Raw genomic sequence first — 22,391 nt, 5'->3', positions numbered from 1 at the left:
CTTTTATGAGGATAAATGGAGATAAAGGGAGAAAGGCTGATGAACAAGAAACCATCAGAGAGGAGAGGAGTCATAAACAGTGGAGAAAATGTAGAACTGTGGGTTTAATCAAGGGGGTGGAAAACAGGTGAGTGTGCAAATAAAGGATGTCATGGAATTCTTTATTCACAGGGAACACAGCAACAAATCAGTGAAGATTAACTGTGCAATATTTGACACACGCACAGCCCCACCCATGAACCTAGAAACGAACCTGGTGCGTTTGGAAACGGCAGCCTCAGCAGTGCACGCTGCGATCCTGACACCTTCTGTGCCCTTCCACAGGCAACAAGAGAGCCAAGATACAAGATCAAACTGCTAATTAGGGATTTCTCACCGTCAGCCTGCTCCAACTGCCAAAAACTGCAGTTTCTCATAAAAAAGTGTAAATGATGTTTCACAGCTCCTGTTTATTACATTTCTAACCAGACTGAAGTGAACTTAAGGTGAGCTTAACTCTGCTGTGAAACAGAACGATTTGATAAGTCTGTGATCGATAGGCTGATATCACGTGACAGATCGATAGATGCCGAATCAGGAAACGTTACTTCTGCACCTTGAGATGCAACATTATCTCTGGAAAGTCCCTGCAAGCGCCACGGCGGGACGTACAGAAGTTGCGTAAAGCCCCCCCCCAAAAAAAACACACACACACACACACAGAAAGAAAAAATGAGGAGACACCGGACAGTTCGCCCGGACAGACTTCCAGCGGGCGAGCGCGCACAGCTGACAGCAAACAACACAAACACAGAGCAGGTTTAAAGTGGACGTACCGACGCTACTGGTGATGTAAAGGCCGTGGGTGCGCAGCAGGAAGGCCGGCAGGATGATTAGGACAGTAAATCCAGGCAGGAGAGCCATGGCAGCTCCGAACTGCGCAGGTGAGAGAGTGGGACTCCGGACTCCAGTGTGGTGAAGTTCCCCGCCTGGCGCGAGCAGCCCCGCCACGACAGCAACAGCACGGCAGCCCGCAACAAGCCTGCCAAGTGCACCGGGAGAGACGGAGCTCTCCTCCTCCTCCTCCTCTCTCTCTCTCTCTCTCTCTCTCTCTCTGAACTCCGAGCGCGCACCCTCCCCCGACATACACACAAATCCGCTCGCGCCGTCGGCACGCGCACACACTCCACGTGCAGTTCTCTTCCTCGAAGATGACAGCGTTCTTTTCTCTTTTTTTTGTCTTCTTTTTCATTGTTTTTTTTTTTTTTTTTTTTTTTTTTTTTTGCATTTTAAAAAAATCCACGGCTCTCTCCGGGGATCATCCGAACTGCTGTACGCGTGTCACGCACGGCTTGTAATAAACTTTTAAACATCCCGTCAAGTCGTCCCAGGTTAGATACGCAGCAGCAGCGCCCCTTGTGGCGCAGCGGATAAGTTCATCCACGTTTGCAAGGCCCAGGGGTCCAATTTACAGCAAGAAGAAAAACGTTCTACCACAGGCCCTGTAACCTCCGCTGCCCTCATTCGGCACATCGTTTACTCCTTCTGACCACTATTATAATGATGTGCACTAATAGAAAAGAAAATTACAGCAGTTTGCAAAGGTTTTAGGCACAAATGAAATCAGGAAAATGTAATAAATATATGTAATATTTGGAAATTAATAAACAATGGTTTAAAAAAGATACAAGTGTGTGACCGCTATGCATCTTAAAAAAAATCTGAACTATTTTATTTCAAATGACATTTGAACTCTTATGAGTGGGAAAACATTGCATTTTGTCCAAATTCTAGAGTACTTAAAACTTTTGCACAGCTCATTTCATTTTTCTTGATCCTATTCAAGTAAAACTTAGAGAAAAGTAAGAAAAAAACATATGAAGCATCATATGCAATCTTCACATTAAAGCAGGGACTTTCAATATAGGGAAAAAGACAAACATGCTAGTAGCAAGGTGTCCCCAATGAAGTGGTCATTGAGTGTAGATTCACCTACATTTTGCTGTAGGGGATCATGGCATAGGAATTTTTGATACTGTTGACAGTGTTGTGCAATGAGATTTTATACAAAAAAAAAAAACTATTCAGTGACTTGGAAATATTCAGTATCCATCCCCTGAGTTGTCTGAAGACACCTTGGCTGTAGAAGTGATGACACAGTGCATCTGGAAAGCATTAGCGCTGTCAATTTCACAGCGCCTTACTTTTCCCAGATTTTGGTATGTTACAGCCTTATTCCAAAATGGAGTAAATTATTTTTCTCCCTAAAAATTCTACTCACAACACCCCATAATGACAACATGAAAATAGTTTTTGTGTTGTGTGGGCCGCTGAAGAGGAGGTACTGCTGGCCCACCACCACTAGAGGGCGCCCTGCCTGGAGTGCGGGCTCCAGGCACCGGAGGGCGCTGCCGCCTTACAGGAGCAGCCAGGATGACAGCTGTCACCCATCACTGGAGACAGCTGATCCCAATCAATAAGGAGGTATATCAGCAGGACGGCATCTCCACCTCATTTGCCGAGATATCGCCTTACCAAAGAGGTAACAATCTCAGCCTACACATACGTGTGACTTTAAGTGTATTCTTGTTGATTATCTGTAGGACAGCTGACTACCAGACAGCATTTGGATAAGTACTCACCTTCCTACATTTCTTGATTGTTGTTGACGAGAGGTGGAGGTGGACTCTCCACCCTCCGTGTTGCTGGGTGCAGCCGCATCCACACCTGACTGTTTCTGTTTCCTGCCAGCAGTACCGGATCCGACGAGCGGAGGCAGTGGCCACCTGGGAATTCGGGACTTGGTGGCTCCAGTATTCCCGGGGTTCGGTGGCAGAGGAAATCGGGTTGGTTCCGGTTCGACTTGGACAGACGTCTCCTATCGTCGAGCCTGCCCACACGACACCGTTGTAATTAAGCTCAATCTCCATATTGTAATCGGTTGTATTTGTTGTGCCTGTTTCACAACAGTAAAAACAGTGTTATTTGACTCCTCCATTGTCCGTTCATTTGTGCCCCCTGTTGTGGGTCCGTGTTCCTACACTTTCACAACAGGATATCTCGGCCAACGTCATGGATCCCGAGGGGCGTCAACCGGCTGTTGAACGGCCAATGGAAGACCAGGACGCGCAGGCGTCCTCGGGAGGGGTGATCGGTGAGTTGCAGCGGATCCTCGCCGCTTTCACGACTCGGATGGATTTAATGACCAAGCAGAACGTCCTCCTGAACCGCAGGGTGGAGGCTCTCGCCGCACAAGTGGAAGCGCGCCCCCTGGGCACTGCTGCGGCTCTCCCTCCCGTCGACCCTGTGCGTAACAGCAATGTTCCACTGGTCGTCCAACGACCCCCCACCTTCCACTGAAGCTTACATAAGCCCCCCAGAGCCGTACGGAGGCTGTGTGGAGACGTGCGCAGATTTTCTTATGCAGTGCTCGCTCGTCTTCGCACAGCGTCCAGTCATGTACGCGACCGATGCTAGCAAGGTAGCTTATGTAATAAACCTGCTTCGCGGTGAGGCACGCGCTTGGGCTACAGCGCTCTGGGAGCAGAATTCACGGCTCCTTCTGACATACGATGGGTTTGTGAGGGAGCTCAGAACCGTGTTCGATCGCCCTAATAGAGGCGAAACCGCTTCAACCGTGCTACTGTCAATGAGACAGGGGCGTCGGAGCGCAGCTGCCTATGCAGTCGACTTCCGCATCGCGGCTGCGAGGTCCGGCTGGAATAGCACTGCGCTCCGCGCCGCCTTCGTAAACGGACTGTCATTTGTTCTTAAGGAGCATCTGGTGGCTAAGGACGAACCGCGGGATTTAGATGGGCTCATCGATCTCGTCATACGGTTAGACAACCGGTTAGAAGAACGTCGGCGGGAACAAGACGAAGGGCGTGGCCGGGCACGCGCCGTCCCTCTCCCTTCCGGTTCCGACCGCGCTCCGCCCTCCCCACGCTCCACGGCCCCTGCGCTCCGTGGGACCACAGCTCCCCCTACTGACGAAGCTATGGACACGAGTAGGGCAACATTTAGGGCACCGGATGCACAGAGGAGACGGGCCCACGGAGCTTGTTTTGTTTGTGGTGCCATAGAGCACCATGTGAGAGACTGCCCCGAGCGGTTAAAACTCCAATGCCCGCCCCTAGAGACTGGGCTAGGGGTGGGCCGAGACATTCACGTGGGACACACCCACATTGCCACACGACTCCCAGTCACGATCCTTTATGAGGACTCAACCCTGAAGGCCCCAGCACTGGTGGACACGGGCTCTGAAGGGAATCTGTTGGACAGCAGATGGGCCAGGGAGATAGGGCTCCCTCTGGTGGCGCTTACCTCGCCTGTTCAGGTTCGGGCGCTAGATGGCTCCCTACTCCCTCCGATCACGCATAAGACATCTCCTGTAACTCTGGTGGTGTCAGGAAATCACCGGGAGGTGATCGAGTTTTTTGTGACCCAGGCCACCTCCCGTGTGGTTTTAGGATTTCCCTGGATGTTGAAGCACAATCCCTGGATTGATTGGCCGTCCGGGGTAGTGGTGCAGTGGAGCGAGACCTGCCATCGGGTGTGTCTAGGTTCCTCGGTTCCTCCCGGCTCCCAAGCTAAGGAGGAGGTCAGAGTCCCGCCCAGTCTGGGGACGTGCCGGTGGAGTACCACGACCTTGTTGATGTGTTCAGCAAGGATCTGGCTCTCACTCTTCCCCCCCACCGTCCGTATGATTGTGCCATTGATTTGGTTCCGGGCAGTGAGTTCTCGTCCAGTAGGCTGTACAACCTCTCACGGCCTGAGCGCGAATCAATGGAGACCTACATCCGGGACTCGTTAGCTGCCGGGTTGATCCGGAATTCCACCTCCCCGATGGGTGCAGGTTTCTTTTTTGTGGGTAAAAAAGACGGCGGACTTCGTCCATGCATTGATTATAGGGGGTTGAACGAGATCACGGTTCGCAACCGATACCCGTTGCCCCTGTTGGATTCAGTGTTCACACCCCTGCATGGAGCCCAGATTTTCACCAAGCTCGATCTTAGAAATGCGTACCACCTGGTTCGGATCAGGAAGGGAGACGAGTGGAAGACGGCATTTAACACCCCCTTAGGTCACTTTGAGTACCTGGTCATGCCGTTCGGTCTCACAAACGCTCCCGCGACTTTCCAAGCGTTGGTTAACGATGTCTTGCGGGATTTCCTGCACCGGTTCGTCTTCGTATATCTAGACGACATACTCATCTTTTCTCCGGACCCTGAGACCCATGTCCAGCATGTACGTCAGGTCCTGCAGCGGTTGTTGGAGAACCGGCTGTTTGTGAAGGGCGAGAAGTGTAAGTTCCACCGCACGTCTTTGTCCTTCTTGGGGTTCATTATCTCCTCCAACTCCGTCGCTCCTGATCCGGCCAAGGTTGCGGCGGTGAGAGACTGGCCCCAACCCACAAGCCGTAGGAAGTTGCAACAGTTCCTCGGCTTTGCTAATTTCTACAGGAGGTTCATTAAGGGCTACAGTCAGGTAGTTAGCCCCCTGACAGCCCTGACCTCACCAAAAGTCCCCTTCACCTGGTCGGATCGGTGCGATGCCGCGTTCAAGGAGTTGAAACGGCGCTTCTCGTCTGCACCTGTTCTGGTGCAGCCCGATCCTAGTCGCCAGTTAGTGGTTGAAGTGGACGCCTCGGACTCAGGGATAGGAGCCGTGCTGTCCCAGAGCGGGAAGACCGATAAGGTCCTTCACCCGTGTGCCTATTTTTCCCGCAGGTTGACCCCAGCCGAACGGAACTATGACGTCGGCAATCGAGAGCTCCTTGCGGTGAAAGAGGCTCTTGAGGAGTGGAGACATCTGTTGGAGGGAACGTCCGTGCCATTCACGGTTTTCACTGACCACCGGAACCTGGAGTATATCAGGACCGCTGGTCACAGTTCTTCGGCCGTTTTGACTTCCGGATCACCTACCGTCCCGGGACCAAAAATCAAAGATCGGATGCTTTGTCCCGGGTACATGAAGATGAGGTCAAAACGGAGTCGTCAGATCCCCCAGATCCCATCATCCCGGAGTCCGCTATCGTGGCCGCCCTCACCTGGGACGTGGAGAAGACCGTCCGGGAGGCCCTGACACGAGACCCGGACCCCGGAACCGGACCGAAGAACAAACTCTACGTCCCACCAGAAGCCAGGGCTGCAGTTCTGGACTTCTGTCATGGTTCTAAGCTCTCCTGTCATCCTGGGGTGCGAAGAACCGTGGCAGTCGTCCGGCAGCGCTTCTGGTGGGTGTCCCTGGAGGCCGACGTCCGGGGTTACATCCAGGCCTGTACCACCTGCGCCAGGGGCAAGGCCGACCACCGCAAGACATCGGGATTGCTACAGCCGCTGCCCGTGCCTCATCGCCCCTGGTCTCACATCGGCCTGGATTTTGTCACGGGTCTCCCGCCGTCCCAGGGAAACACCGTCATCCTCACGATAGTGGACCGATTCTCCAAGGCGGCCCACTTCGTGGCCCTCCCGAAGCTACCAACGGCCCAGGAGACAGCGGACCTCCTAGTCCACCACGTCGTCCGTCTGCATGGGATACCATCAGACATCGTCTCCGATCGCGGTCCCCAGTTCTCCTCGCATGTTTGGAGGAGCTTTTGCCGGGAACTGGGGGCCACGGTCAGTCTCTCGTCCGGGTATCACCCCCAGACCAACGGACAAGCAGAATGGGCCAACCAGGAGATGGAGCAGACCCTACGCTGTGTGACAGCCGCGCACCCGACGGCCTGGAGTACCCACCTGGCCTGGATCGAGTACGCCCACAACAGTCAAGTGTCATCAGCCACCGGCCTCTCCCCTTTCGAGGTGTGCTTGGGGTATCAACCCCCATTGTTTCCGGTGGTTGAGGGGGAGGTCGGTGTGCCCTCGGTCCAGGCCCACCTACGGAAGTGCCGTCGGGTGTGGCGTGCCGCCCGTTCTGCTTTGTTAAGGGCCCGGACGAGGGCAAAGAACCATGCAGACCGGCGGCGGGCCCCGGCTCCCACGTATCGTCCTGGGCAGGAAGTGTGGTTGTCCACCAAGGACATTCCCCTTCAAGTGGACTCCCCAAAACTGCAAGAACGATACATCGGTCCGTACAAAATACTCAAGGTCATCAATCCCGCCGCAGTGAGGCTCCAGCTTCCGGCCTCACTGCGGATTCATCCAGTATTCCACGTCTCTAGGATTAAACCTCATCACATCTCACCCCTCTGCACTCCGGGTCCGGCGCCACCTCCTGCCCAGATCATCGACGGTGAGCCGGCTTGGACCGTGCGCCGGCTCCTCGACGTCCGACGGATGGGCCGGGGTTTTCAGTATCTGGTGGACTGGGAGGGGTACAGCCCCGAAGAACGCTCCTGGGTGAAGAAGGGCTTCATCCTGGACCCGGCCCTCCCGGTCGTGCGCCAGGAGGCGCCCGTTGAGGGGGGGGTCCTGTTGTGTGGGCTGCTGAAGAGGAGGTACTGCTGGCCCACCACCACTAGAGGGTGCCCTGCCTGGAGTGCGGGCTCCAGGCACCGGAGGGCGCTGCCGCCTTACAGGAGCAGCCAGGATGACAGCTGTCACCCATCACTGGAGACAGCTGATCCCAATCAATAAGGAGGTATATCAGCAGGACGGCATCTCCACCTCATTTGCCGAGATATCGCCTTACCAAAGAGGTAACAATCTCAGCTTACACATACGTGTGACTTTAAGTGTATTCTTGTTGATTATCTGTAGGACAGCTGACTACCAGACAGCATTTGGATAAGTACTCACCTTCCTACATTTCTTGATTGTTGTTGACGAGAGGTGGAGGTGGACTCTCCACCCTCCGTGTTGCTGGGTGCAGCCGCATCCACACCTGACTGTTTCTGTTTCCTGCCAGCAGTACCGGATCCGACGAGCGGAGGCAGTGGCCACCTGGGAATTCGGGACTTGGCGGCTCCAGTATTCCCGGGGTTCGGTGGCAGAGGAAATCGGGTTGGTTCCGGTTCGACTTGGACAGACGTCTCCTATCGTCGAGCCTGCCCACACGACACCGTTGTAATTAAGCTCAATCTCCATATTGTAATCGGTTGTATTTGTTGTGCTTGTTTCACAACAGTAAAAACAGTGTTATTTGACTCCTCCATTGTCCGTTCATTTGCGCCCCCTGTTGTGGGTCCGTGTTCCTACACTTTCACAACATTTTGTTTTTGAAGTTTTAGCAAATTTATTAAAAATAAAAAACAACAAATCACATGTACATAAGTATTCACACCCTTTGTTCTGTACTTTTTTGATGCAACTTTGGCAGCAATTACAGCCTCAAGTCTTCTTAAATATGATGCCACAAGCTTGGTGCACCCATCTTTGATCAGTTTTGCCCATTCCACTTTGCAGCACCTGTCAAGCTCCATCAGGTTGGATGGGGAACGTCGCTGCACAGCCATTTTCATATCTCTCCAGAGATGTTCAATCGGATTCAGGTCTGGACTCTGGCTGGGCCACTCAAGGACATTCACAAAGTTGTCCTGAAGCCACTCCTATGATATCTTGGCTGTGTGCTTACGGCCATTGTCCTGCTGAAAGAGGAACCATCACCCCAGTCGGATTTCAAGAGCGCCCTGTAGCAGGTTTTCATCCAGGATGCCTCTTGTATCCTCTGTACTCTGTACTTTCCCTCAATCCTGACTAGTCTCACAGTTTCTGTCACTTTTTCTGTCACTGAAAAACATCCCCACAGCATGATGCTGCCACCAATATGCTTCACTGTATGGATGGTGCCAGGTTTCCCCTAAACATGACACCTGGCATTCACGCAGAGATTTCAGTCTTTGTCTCATCAGACCAGTTACTTTTGTTTCTCATGGTCTGAGAGTCCTTCAGGTGCCTTTTGGCAAACTCCAGGTGGGCTGCCATGTGGCTTTTACCCAGGAGTGTCTTCTGTCCAGCCACTCTACCATACAGGCCTGATTGGTGGATAGCTGCAGAGGTGGTTGTTCTTCTGGAAGGTTCTCCTCTCTCCACAGAGGAATGCTGGAGTTCTGACAGAGTGACCTTTGGGTTCGTAGTCACTTCCCTGACTAAGGTCCTTCTCCCCAGATTGCTCAGTTTAGATGGGTAGCATGCTCAAGGAAGAGGTCTGGTGGATCTGAACTTCTTCCATTTACGGATGATAGGGGCCACTGTGCTCATTGGGATCTTCAAAGCAGCAGAAATGTTTTTGAACCCTTCTCCAGATTTGTGCCTCAAGATAATCCTGTCTCAGAGGTCTTCAGACAATTCCTTGGACTTCATGTTCAACTGAATTTAGCCCAGGTGGACAATTCAATTAAGCTATTGAAACATCTCAAGGATGATCAGTGGAAATAGGATGCACCTGAACTCAATTTTGAGCTTCATTTCAAAAAGGCTGTGACTACTTATGGACATGTGATTTCTTAGGTTTTTTATTATTATTATTTTTATTATATTATATTATTTATTTTTAATCAATTTGTAAAACTCTCAAAATTTCTTCACATCATCATTATGGGGTTATTGTGTGTAGAAATTTGAGGAAAAAAATTAATTTCATACATTTTGTAATAAGGCTGCTGCTGGATTATATTTCTTCGACCCACAATCGGACCTCACTTGTACACAATGTAAGTGCATTCGTCATATTCTCACTGCATTCTGATAGCTGTCCAGGTATCCTAATGTGTTCCACCTACATTTGTACTGCGCTCAGAGGCTTAATGTGCATGGCGTGTGCATGAATCAGTTGGGGCAGGTCAAAGCGCAGTCTGAGTATAGTGAGATGGCTGTCCTCCACAATCCTTATTCCCTCCCCGATGTGGCAGGAATCCTGTTTTTTTTGGGGGGGGGGGGGGGGGTTTGACACTCGGCCTGGGTCGGCTTGATTCTTGCTAAAGCCCCCGTCACACATAGCAAGAATGTGCAGGAACAAGCCCAACACGGCAAATATGGCCATAATCCGGACACAGTCAGGAGGAAAAGTGGCATCAGGCATGTAGACTGTGGGCGGTTCCCATCCAGACTAACCTTGTTCACACCTGCACGATCATATCCAAAGCATATTTAGACAACAGTTTAGATGACACAGACTGGTGTCAGACAGCCATAAAAGGTGCTGAAGACTGCCTGATATCCAAACGTCTGGATGGCAAACACAGGACAGAATGGGAGGTAGCACTGTGTCCTTCCTTTGCACAGGACCCAAAGCTGGCATTGTTGTGGTCACTCACTCACTCATGCAATCACATCTGTGCTCGTCCTCCTTGTCCCAGTGCTACTGACCTCATGTGCGTGTGCGTGCTAGAACAGATGCTAAAATGATCACTCAGCTGTGTGTGTGTGTGTGTGTGTGTGTGTGTGTGTGTGTTTATATCAGCTGAATGAGCTGCTAAGCATGTGCATGGGATGCACATGCATGCCAATGCCAGCCACTGGACACCTTTGCTGAAAGTTTGCTGGCAGTGGGCTAAGCTTTCACACCATGCATCAGACGCAGCTTTTCCGACGAACTTAAATTTTTTTTTTCCTCACTTCAGCAGCACAATGCATCTCTGTACACTTTGACGTCGGATGGATTATCACATGGGATTTTTTTTTTGCTGTGGTAGTTTGCAGCACACAGCAGCCGGGTGAGAGGTTTTTCACCACCAACTGTGGTTTGGCTCCTGTGCGCCCTGCGCTGTGCAATGATCCTGGTTCCGTGCTCGAGGCGAGTTTCATGTTTATTCATGTTGTCATGGACTGGCGACACAGTTCCACGTCACACCTCCTACGGAGTTTAGATGGTGATCAAGTAATAATATGTACGAGGTCTATTAGAAAAGAAACCAACCGTTTTATTTTTTTAAAAAACTATATGGATTTGATTCATATGTTTTTACGTCAGCCAAGCTTGAACCTTCGTGCGCATGCGTGAGTTTTTCCACGCCTGTCGGTGACGTCATTCGCCTGTGAGCACGCCTTGTGGGAGGAGTGGTCCAGCCCCCTCGTCGGATTTTCATTGTCTGAGAAGTTGCTGAGAGACTGGCGCTGTGCTTCATCGAGGCGACGTCGTCATCCTGTTTCAAGCTGAAAACCTCCAAATTTAAGCCTCAGTTGACCCAGGACGTCGTGAGAGAACAGAGAACTTTCAGAAGAGGTCGGAATCAGCAATTTATCCGGACATTCCACTGTTAATGGAGATTTTTTTAATGAAAGACATGCGGACGGATTGGCGCGTCAGCTCGCAGCCGGCGCGGTGCGCCCGCCACAGGAAAAACACCTCCGTGTTGATAACCATTTGTAAAATCCAGGCGGCTTTTGGTGGCTTTCAGTTGAGTGAGTATCTGAGAAATTGTCAGGGCATGTTCCAACTTGTCCTTAAGGCTTCCAACAGAGGTGCTTTTCCTGTGGTGGGCGCGCCGCACGTCTTTCATTAAAAAAAATCTCCTTTAACAGTGGAATGTCCGGATAAACTGCTGATTCTGACCTCTTCTGAACGTTCTCTGTTCTCTCATGACGTCCTGGGTCAACAGAGGCTTAAATTTGGAGGTTTTCAGCTTGAAACAGGATGACGACGTCGCCTCTGAGCGCTGCGCGACGTCCCGCTCCGTGGGAAGTCCTTACAGCGATAGAAACAATCCAAAATCTCTCATCAGCCATTAAAATTTTCACCGAAAACCAGCTTAATTTGTCGAATGGTGTCCACTCGGATGTGCCTCACAGTTTTTGAAAAAATTTTGATGAAGCACAGCGCCAGTCTCTCAGCACTTCTCAGACAAAGGAATTCCGACGAGGGGGCTGGACCACTCCTCCCACAAGGCGTGCTCACAGGCGAATGACATCACTGACAGGCATGAAAAAACTCTTGCATGCCCACGAGGGTTCAAGCTTGGCTGATGTAATCACACGTGATTCAAATCCATATGGTTTTTAAAAAAAATAATGTCGGATACTTTTCTAATAGACCTCGTATATTGCAGCGGTGAGAGCCATTCACCTTTGATGCGTGCAATGACGCATTACTGCGCAGCAGCACACAGTGCTTTTGGTTTGATTGCACACTGTTCACACCCACTGCACATGATGAATGCGTGCCACATACATGTTATTACATATCAACATTTCCTTTGCCCTCCCTGGCCGGGGTCCAGTGGAGATGGACACACGTGGCGCAACATGCTGGCAGGCTTTGCTGTGACCGATTGATCTCAGAGCTCAATCAACCACGATCAGATAGTTTAAAAAGCTGTTATGATGCTGCCAGAATATGTAGACCAGGGGTGCTCAAGTTCGGTCCTCGAGAGCTACCTTCTTGATACTCTTAGTTGTCTCCCTGCTCCAATACACCTGAATCCAATGAAAGACTCGTTAGCAGGCTTTTAATGAGCCTTTCATTGGATTCAGGTGTGTTGGAGCAGGGAGACAACTAAGAGTATCAGGAAGGTAGCTCTTGAGGACCGAACTTGAGCACCCCTGACGTAGACTGAGATCAGATGATGCAAAAACTGTAAATGGGACAGCCGAGCGAATGGAACCTAATATGTACACTGCTCAGAGATTGCCATCCGTCAGTCTTCAGACTGCACCTCAATACTTCTCGACTGTGGCCGGATGTGTCATTCTGACGCCATTGGGCCTCAACTGGTGTATGTGTGATGGGGCCATTAAGAACTGATGTGGAACCATGATTGAAAGGGATTGTGAGATTTATGGCCTAACTGTATAAAAAGGAACAGAATGTTTGTAGTTTTTCTTACCTTACAACAAAACTGATAGAGCTACCTGAGAGCATCAGAAATACTCTCAAAATGAATTCAATACCAAAGGGCCCAGGACAGTTGCCAAAGAACTAGAAGATTCTGTTTCAACGGTTAGTTATTATAGCGGGGTAGACTACGCTACCCAGAATACATTGCAGTGTGTGGCTGTAAAGGAAGTTCCGGTTATGATCAGTAAAGTGTACACTGTACTTACCTCAGTGTCCGTCTCATCTTTATTATACATGGTGTCAGAAAGTGGCAAAGGACACATATCTCCTAGACGGAGTTAGATGAAAAGCTAAGTCGTTTGCGGACACGGCGAAAGAGGGATATACCTGCAAGAAACGGTGGAGTTTGATAAGCACACAAAAGCGAGGGGAACGCCAGTGAAGCTGCACAAGCTGGTGAGTGGGAAACTCAGCTAAGCTACAGGGAACTTACTAGCCATTCCAAAACGTGAAACAGAAAAGACTTGTCATGGCGGTTTCAGTACAAATAACACAGCCAGAACCATTCGACTTCTCGAGGCCGTCTGATTGGCCGAGATGGATCCGAAGATTTGATAGATTCCACGTTGCATCCGGATTACGCAACATATTTCCGGCTGTAGACCAAACACTGGCAATGATGTCAGACGCCAAAGTTTTCACAAAACTGGATGCAAGGTCAGGATTTTGGCAGATTCCGTTAACTCCAGAGGCTAGGGCCCTCACAACCTTCATCACTCCATTCGGGAGATACTTTTTCAACAGACTCCCGTTTGGAATTGCATCCGCTCCTGAACATTTTCAGAGAAGAATGTTACAGATGTTCGAGAGTTTTGAGGGGGTCTTATGTCATGCAGATGATGTGTTGGTGTATGGATGAGACAGACAGGAACACGACGAGAGACTACACCGCGTGCTGCATAAGATGCAGGAGGAAGGACTTACGCTTAATGAGAAGTGTGAGTTTTCACAAGAGAACATCACATTCGTCGGTCACAAGGTGTCCTCAAAAGGAATTGAGCCAGATCCAAACAAGGTGAAGGCTATCCTACAGATGCCTGAGCCTACATGCGTGGAAGATGTGAGACGTCTCAACTTGGAGGCTTTCTGCAGGGAGGATGAGGAAGGACGACGTAAACAAGCATCACACTACAATCGTCCCCACCGGGGCAGACCACTTCAAGAGCTCAATGCAGGACAAAAGGTGTGGATCACCACAGAGAAAGCTCCAGGGACTGTGCTTGGGACTGCAGACATGCCAAGATCATACTTGGTGGAAACTGACAAGGGGGTTCTAAGGAGAAACAGACTTCACTTGAGAGCCACGGAGAATCCCTCTGTAACCACCACCAAGTCAGGCAGAGTTTCCAAGGCTCCAGAGAGGCTTGACCTGTGGAAAAAAAAAAAAAAAAGAAAGAAAACAATGTATGGAATGTGAATGAGATGTCTGTTTAGTTTGTATTACAGCTGTAACATGGTTCATGGTTTACATTAAAGCGTCACATTTACAGGTTTTGATATGGATTACATGGTTTAAGAGAGAAATGTAATCTGAATGTTTCAGTCTAATACAGGGTTTAAGAGAGAAATGTGTTTTGATAAAATAAACCATAAGAAAGTTTAATATGTAAAGAAAAGAGTTCCAGAGACATTTACATGGTTGATGTGCTTAGCTAAAAGGAGGAGCTGTAGCGGGGTAGACTACGCTACCCAGAATACTTTGCAGTGTGTGGCTGTAAAGGAAGTTCCGGTTATGATCATTAAAGTGTACACTGTATTTACCTCAGCGTCCGTCTCATCTTTATTATACAGTTATGTTATTAAGAATCTTCATTGTCAGGAAAATGTTAAGATGCTTCCATGATGCGGTGCCAAGAAGAAAATGAGATAAATTTGTGAAGATTGGTGTTCAAAAACACTATGCAAGACACCTAAAGAGATCCAGGCTGACCTCGAACAATCTGGAATGGTGGTTTCAGCCTGTACCATCCACTAAACACTACAAACCAAGTATTACCTGTTGTGAAAGTGTAGTGACACGGACCCACAACAGGGGGCACAAATGAACGGACAATAGGAGAAGTTAAATTTGAACACTTTACTGTTGTGAATGCCACAACTACACACAGCAGATTATAGAATGAATACAAGGTCAATTAATAAAGGTGTCGTGTGGGCAGGCTCAACGATAGGAGACGTCCGTCTGGAGAAGAACCGGAACCACACGATTTCCTCTGCCACTGAACCAGGAGGATACTGGAGCCGCCAGGTCCTGAGTTCCCCAGGTGGCCACCGTCTCCGCGTGTCGGATCTGGTACTGCTGGCGAAGAGCAAACACAGTCAGGTGTGGGTGTGTGTGCACCCCGTAACAAGGATGGTGGTTATTCCACCTCCACCTCTAATCACACGCTCGTGCAGCTCCTGTCTAATTACTTATCTGGCGGAATGCAGAGCGAAGCAGTCGCAGCATACGCCGGTCCTTCAGGAAGACAGCTGCAAACAATGTATCCACAAACAACGTTTAGGAATTCTCAGGCTGAGAGTGTTACCTCCTTGGAAGAACGATATCTCGGCGACGTGGTGGAGGTGTCGTCCTGCTTTTATGCGGGGTGAGGCGCAGATGATTGGTGACAGCTGTCATAGCCGATGAGTGACAGCTGTCAACCCGGCCGCTCTTGGAAGGTGGCAGCGCCCTCCAGTGCCTGAAGCCCGCACTTCAGACAGGGCGCCCTCTGGTGGTGGGCCAGCAGTACCTCCTCTTCTGGCGGCCCACACAACAATTACCAGGACTGTATCTAGTAAAGTATATATATATATATATATATATATATATATATATATATATATATATATATATATATATATTTTTTTTTTTTCTCTTTACTTGTTCACCATGTCACAAGGCTACATGTCAGTTAAGACTACAGGTTACGAAAGACATGCTTGACATAGCTGTTAGTTATGATAATGATGATAAACGTTATCCTGAGACAGAGAAGGCAGTGATGACAACTTTAAATATGGATTGGTGCACAATAGTGAGTATAGTATAGTGAGATGCTACAAAACAATCTAAGTAACCAGAATGAAGACTGAGTGATTATTTAAGACTACCTTCCTTGATTATTGTTTTATTATTTGTTAGGAAGCTATTAATGAGAGCAACGGTCATTTAGGAATGACTGTGTTCTTTAATTATATTGCATTTGTGTCTATTTGCAGTTTTGCAAAAGTCTACACACCCTTGACCTGTTACATATCTTTATTTTGTCATTGCAACAAATAAAAGAACACATAGTCTCTCTGCCAACTGTAAATGGACTGCAGTTCTATCGCACTTTTCCATCGGAAGCAAATACTAAAGGGTCATGCAAGGCACTGAACTGCACACCTGGAGCCCTCCTACTTAACCACTTAACCCACTATCTAACTACTTAACCAGTAAAAAAAAAAACTCCCACCTAACTCCCCAAATACCCAAAAACAAAAACAATTTACATACAAGTTGAGTTAATAATATAATAACAATGAAAATAATATGTATATGCTACTATCTATTGGACTTTGGAGTCATTGTTAAACAGTTTGAGAAACACTTTTTTAGTAAGAATATGATATTAATTTAAAATATGATATTTTACCAATATACTCATGGATCACTAGGGGACCCTCACGGACCACCAGTGGTCCACAGACCGCTCTTTCATAAAGGCTGCTCTCGACCATTTCCTCCTTTTAACCTTTAAATATGTAGCCTTTAAATATGAAATTCATAATTGGATATGGATGCACTTTCACAGACCTTCCAACAGGTGTCAGTATTCAGAATGTCTTCCTCTTGATACAGACTCCAGAAAAAAAAAAATGTTCCAGTTTGCAAAGGTTCTGAAATGAAACAGCATTTCGAGGTTGACATCAATAATTCGCAGTACCAAAGAAAAGTTCTGATGGCACAGTTCCTGGCTTTTCTGATGTTCAAGTGAAGGCTTGAACCGCATCCAGCAGGTAGCAGACACATCTCGTGAATATTATAAAAATGATTGATGTGGTGAATCAAAATTACTGTATTTTCTGGAAAGTAAAGGGTTTTGTTTTGTTTTGTTTTTTCCAGTTTGGGAGGTCCTGTGGTTTATATCCAGGTGTGACTAATACACCAAAAAAGGATGTATTTGTTATTAATAGTAATTATAATAACTATTTATACAGGGCCTTCCCAAGAATCAAATCACTAAATTAAAAAAAAAAATCCAATGAAAAAGATTAAATGCACAGAAATCCTGCATTAAAAAGCTGATAATGCAGAAAAAAGGTGCAACTTAACTCCAGTGTGACTTACACTGCAGAAAATACAGTATTCACTGTCTAACGGCTTCATCCTCATGTGCTTTTCTCATTCACTGAGTTACAAGATGATGGCTTTTATCGATATTGAGTTATTGCCTACAAAAGCTCACTAGGATGGACAAACTCACTCATTCACTCGTTCATCTATATTTCACTGTATAAAAGTCCCTCAAAAAGGATCCTCTTTAATCTCACAAATGTTGAAACCAAAGTAACGGACTGAATAAGTACATATGTACAATATTTAATATAACACAACTGTATCATCACTCTTCCAAACATTTGGCTTTCTACAAGTCCAGGGATGGGTACAAGGGCATTTCCAAGACACTGAATATTTCTTGAAGTTCACTTTTAATCAATCACAAAGAAATAGAAAAAATACTATTTTTGCACTGTCAACATGTGAATCTAGTTTGGGAAACAAACTGCTTGTGTGCTTTATGTTTTAAATGAAAATGAGCTGCTGTTCCGACACAGAGTGGGACATATGTCACAGCAGTATCAAATGAGCTGTTTCACATCCACTTTTTCTTGTAGTGACAGATTTCTGTGTAATTTTGAGGGACTTGGATGATCTTTAACATGAAATACCATCCATATTTAAACATGAAATTTAGATAAAAAACAGACTTTTCACAATGTGACCCCTTTAAAGAAAGAACTAAAAGTAAAGGTAAAAAGAGAGATGAAGGGAAGAAAGACAAAGTAAAGGCCAAAAAGACTGAAGGACAGAGAGAGGGAGTGTGAAATGGTAGAAAAGTGTAGAAGTGGACGTTTCTGGGACAGTTTGAACACCTGAACTCAGTCACACACGGAATACCTGGAGGTGTCTGCTGTCTAAACGCAGATACTGACCCTCAAGTGCAGGAGAATGAGGGGCACAGCCTGCGAATGGGCTCGAAAGTGAGACATCATTCTTCATCTAAGTATTGCGATCACATCAGGCTGGCATACTCCGTGGATCCACACACAGAGCAACACCCGTGCACACGCGCAAACCACAAAGTCACACCCTGTTTGCCTGTAGTCCTACAGACATGAAAACATCACAGTGCATCTACATCTATGACCAGACGACACCCACCACCACCATCGCTCATCTCGCCCCACTCCCCGACCTGTGCCTCCTTCCACAACGCCCACCACCTCCTCCCCGACCAAACGCTCCTGGATGCTGTGCTGTTGCTATGGAGATACCAAGCCCTGTACCTTAAAAAGTACGCTAGGAAGGAGCAAGGGAGAGACAGATAATAATATCCCTTTTTCCAGACAAACAAAGTCATGTGTTTGTGGAGATTATTATAGCAAGGTTTGGCAGGGCAATGTTTTATGCTGTGCATGTGTGTGTGTGTGCAGGCACATGTGTGCATGTTTGTCTGTGAGGTGGGTGTTGCTTTTGCATTTGCAAACAGATTGTGTGTGAAGAAATACATTAGATCCACGCAGTCAGAAAAGTGCAGAAAATATATATTTTTTGTTCCGCTGCAGTTCTTTAAATGGTAATATGGATTCTAATTACAACTTGTTATGTTAGCTGGCTGCCTGTGTTTCCATAAATAAGTTGCCAGGTACATTAGTGTTCAAGTACATTGTCAGAAAACAAGTGTTTTCTAAAAATGTGAACTTAGCAACAATGGATCACAAATAACAGCCATGCTTGCCCCTTACTGTATTACAATTTTTTTCCCCCCACTATATTATTTCAGAGCAATGTGCTTAATAAATTGTATTAAAATGAAAGGGAGAATTAGTGCTCGGATGGTGAAATATAAAGTTTTACTGGCTTGAGTAACTGGTGCGCAAATGCATATTCCTGATGCACTTTTTTCTCACTCACTGCATGTGTTCAGGGTTATATGGAATGAACATATGCCATACTGCATCCCGCAGAGCCACCACAGCCTGTCTCTCCAATGACTTCTGCTTGCCTTGCAAGGTCAGGCAGCAGGCCACCATGTGTTTGCATGTATTAGCATGCTTTATGAGAGCAAGGACAGGTGTTCATAGTGACTCTGAGTGGTTACATGATAAGGTATGAAAATTCCATGACAGAACACGTCGCTAAATTTTCCCTTTCACCCTTGCAGACACTTACATAGCAAATCACTGTTGACACTCTACTCCACCTATTTCAGCCGGCCCGCACACTTTCCTTCTCCTCTCGACACTCTTCATTACTTTGAAAAGTTGATGAATTTCATCTTCACACTCATCACTCTGTTGGACACCCAAAACTCTTTGCAAGATAACCTCTGCAGTATTTCTCCTCCCATTCATACCTTGGTAGAACAGGTTAGAGGTGGGTGGATCGATCCTAATATCGATAATATCAATACCAACGCTGGTATTGATACTGAACAATCCTCATGTGAAAAGATCGATACTCAAGCTTTTTTCTTTCCCGCACGCACTGACTGCAGCGCACACAGATTCATCAAAGTCTACTCTCTGTCTGTAAGAGCAGCGCTGCGCTGTGTCACACAACATGGAGCAGTGCACCCTTGTATTGTGGTTTGTCAGCCCTCCACCTCAGGAGATTTTAAGTTGTGTTGAGTGATTTTTTTTAAACAAAAATGTTGATTGTGATAATAAAGTATTGTTGTCATGTACAATGTTTGCGAAATTCGATCCTAGGTCTTTTGGATCCTAAATATGAAAAAGTATCGGTATCGATATTGGCGATACTGGGCCTGTATTTACTTGGTATCGGATCAATACCAAAATTCCCGGTATCACCCACCTCTAGAACAGGTTGAACCCACCACCGGTGTTTATGGTCTTGTGCAGTTGAATGGAATGTAGCTGCTAAAGTTAAGAACAGAGATTAATTGCAGATTAACTGCATAATTAACAAAAGTGTGATGATGTCTTATGATGACACATTTTTAAGTGATAACTGTACATTTTGATGCAGTCATGGTAAAAGCAGCAGCCACTCCACTGTGAGAAGACTTAGTATGTGTGCACATCCATTAATCATGAACACAGCCCAAAAAACAATCTCTGCTAGAGGCTCAGCTTTGTGCACACTTATAAGTGTTGTTATCAATATAACTGCGAAAAACCTAAGAAATACATCTGTGTGATCAGGCAGCCTGAATAACAGCAGAGAGCTCTGCATGCATGTTCACAGTGGTAGCTATAACGGGATTAAAACCGTGTGCTGCTTCATTAAACAGTAGACTCTGCACATGTCGAGATCCAATCCAATCCAAAATCTGACAGACTCTCTCAAAGTAAAATAAAAATAACAAAGCCTACCAGCTCCACTGATGAGAACAAAATACAAAAGGAAAAAACTGAACAGGGCACTCACCCACTTGTAGAATGATTTCCAAGATTAAATATGTAAAGTCCACACCATCAAAGACGTCATCACACATGGATCATGCACAATTGACAGCTGGAGAATAATGTCCAGGTCCATGCCATTAAAGAGGTCCCAACTGGCACTGTCACACACGGGTGGTGGGTGCTTGCCAGCTGGAGAATAATGTCCAGGTCCACTCCATCAAAGAGGTTCCAACTGGCACTGTCACGCACGGATGGTGCACGATTGCCAGTTGGAGACCCAGTGGTGGGTACAGTTCAGCTAATTGATAACATATAATTATCAAAACTAATGTTTTTGCTAGCAGATTAGCTTTTCAGATAAGTTTTAAAACCATCATCGGACCAATTATCTTCCGACAAATTTCGTTACAATAACATTTTTTTGCTGGTAAAGTGAGCAAAGTTTAATGGTCAAAAACGTTTGTAAACCCTAAAATCAAAATTTTAGTCTGTCTGTTGTGCATTTGTGGCAGACTGGCTGCCTGTTGCTTGCTGATGACATCATCATTAAGCACAAAACGTGATTGGCCAGTCGATGCAGGGAGCATTGTGGGTAGTGTAGTTCAGGTTCACTTTGGACGTTACAGTGAGTGTTATCGTCCGCTCAACACAAAAACAAAATGGACTAATTTTAATGTTGTTTTATTTTATTTCTTTGTGGCTGATGGTATAATTTAATCGCCAAGACTTGGTGGGGGAGAGGAGCTCTCATGGCGCAGCTGTGTACAGAGGGACTTTTTCTTCACCATTTAGACACAAAAAGGATGATTTATGTGGATTATTTCTTCAGATGGATCCCACTGAAACTAACAGGTAAGAATTTATATTTACTACGTGTCTTTTACTCTGCAAGTCAATGCATTAATGGATGTATTTCGGTTGTTTAAGCCGCAGGGTTCAAAGCATGTGAAAAAGCAGCAGCTTTTTAGTTCGTACTTATAATACTATGTTTTATTGCTTTTGAAAGATGATGACAGTGTTTGGGGTTTTATTTTTATTTATTCTTTTTTTTTTTTTGCATTCTTATGTGTTTGTGATCCTTGAATTTACCCAGCAGCGGTTATCGATTATCTGTAATAAAGATACATTTTTAGCAGTTTATCGGTTTAGCGTCATAAAAATAACTTTTCAGTTATCGGATTATGGTTATCAAAGCTAATTTTTTGGTTAGGTGTGCCCACCACTGTGGAGAACCATGTCCAGGTCCACGCCATCCTCCTATGGACAGATGTCCTCCAAGGTTCCGTTGTGATTAAGCCCACCTCTGTGTGCGGGGGCTGACCACGGCCACCAGCATGAGACATTTTTCCACTGATTTAGAAAAATAAAGATAAATTTTTTAGCAGTTTATCGGTTTAGCATGATAAAAGATAACTTTTCAGTTATTAGATTAATGGTTATCGAAGCTAACTTTTTGGTTAACTCTGCCGACCACTGTGGAGAACCATGTCCAGGTCCACGCCATCCTCCTGTGGACAGATGTCCTCCACGGTTCCGCTGTGATTAAGCCCACCTCTGTATGCGGGGACAGACCACAGCCATCAGCATGAGACATTTTCGCATTGATTTAGAAAAGAAAGAAGAAAAAGGGTAATCTCAGCTGGTGCAGACAGCTGTGTCCAGATCACTCCTCATGAGCCACAGCTTGTTGACTCTCTTGGCCATTTCCAAAAGTGGCTGTCTCCCTGATCATCTCTGCAATTTTGGTGTGCTCCCATGGTAGCTCCGCCATCAGCCCCTCACAACGTTCTCTCACGATTCTAGCATGGTGGATAGAAAGTCCATTATCTCCTGAAAATAATGTATTCTGATGTTTTCCAGTGTAAGAAATACATCTGCTTGTTCAGGCAGCCTGCAAAAACAGTGTTGTGGAAACATTCCACGTACGCATTCATGACAGCAATAAAATAGGATCCTGTGACACAGCAGAGTCACCACACGTTAGGATCCAAAATCCAACAGACTCTCAAAAAATTAAGAGTTTTTGGGTGAAGTATGTCATCTCCTGTCTTTACAGCATATGTAAATCCGAGCAA

General features: G+C 46.8%; 1 protein-coding gene across 2 annotated transcripts in view; it reads right to left on the bottom strand.

Moving 5' to 3' along the window:
• Nucleotides 1-951, bottom strand: part of LOC117519913 (A disintegrin and metalloproteinase with thrombospondin motifs 2-like) — a 549,951-nt gene extending 549,000 nt beyond the window's left edge. For both annotated transcript variants that reach the window (XM_034181185.1, XM_034181186.1), the window contains exon 1: nt 816-951. In XM_034181185.1, coding sequence (XP_034037076.1) covers nt 816-903 — 88 coding nt within the window. In that variant the 5' untranslated portion in view covers nt 904-951. The remainder of the gene's footprint in view (nt 1-815) is intronic.
• Between the last annotated feature and the right edge of the window lie 21,440 nt (nt 952-22,391).

This window comes from Thalassophryne amazonica, chromosome 11 (assembly GCF_902500255.1).
Source record: "Thalassophryne amazonica chromosome 11, fThaAma1.1, whole genome shotgun sequence".
NCBI lineage: Eukaryota > Metazoa > Chordata > Actinopteri > Batrachoidiformes > Batrachoididae > Thalassophryne > Thalassophryne amazonica.
The sequence above is the reverse complement of the archived record's forward strand: the minus strand, read 5'-3'. Positions and strand labels throughout refer to the sequence as shown.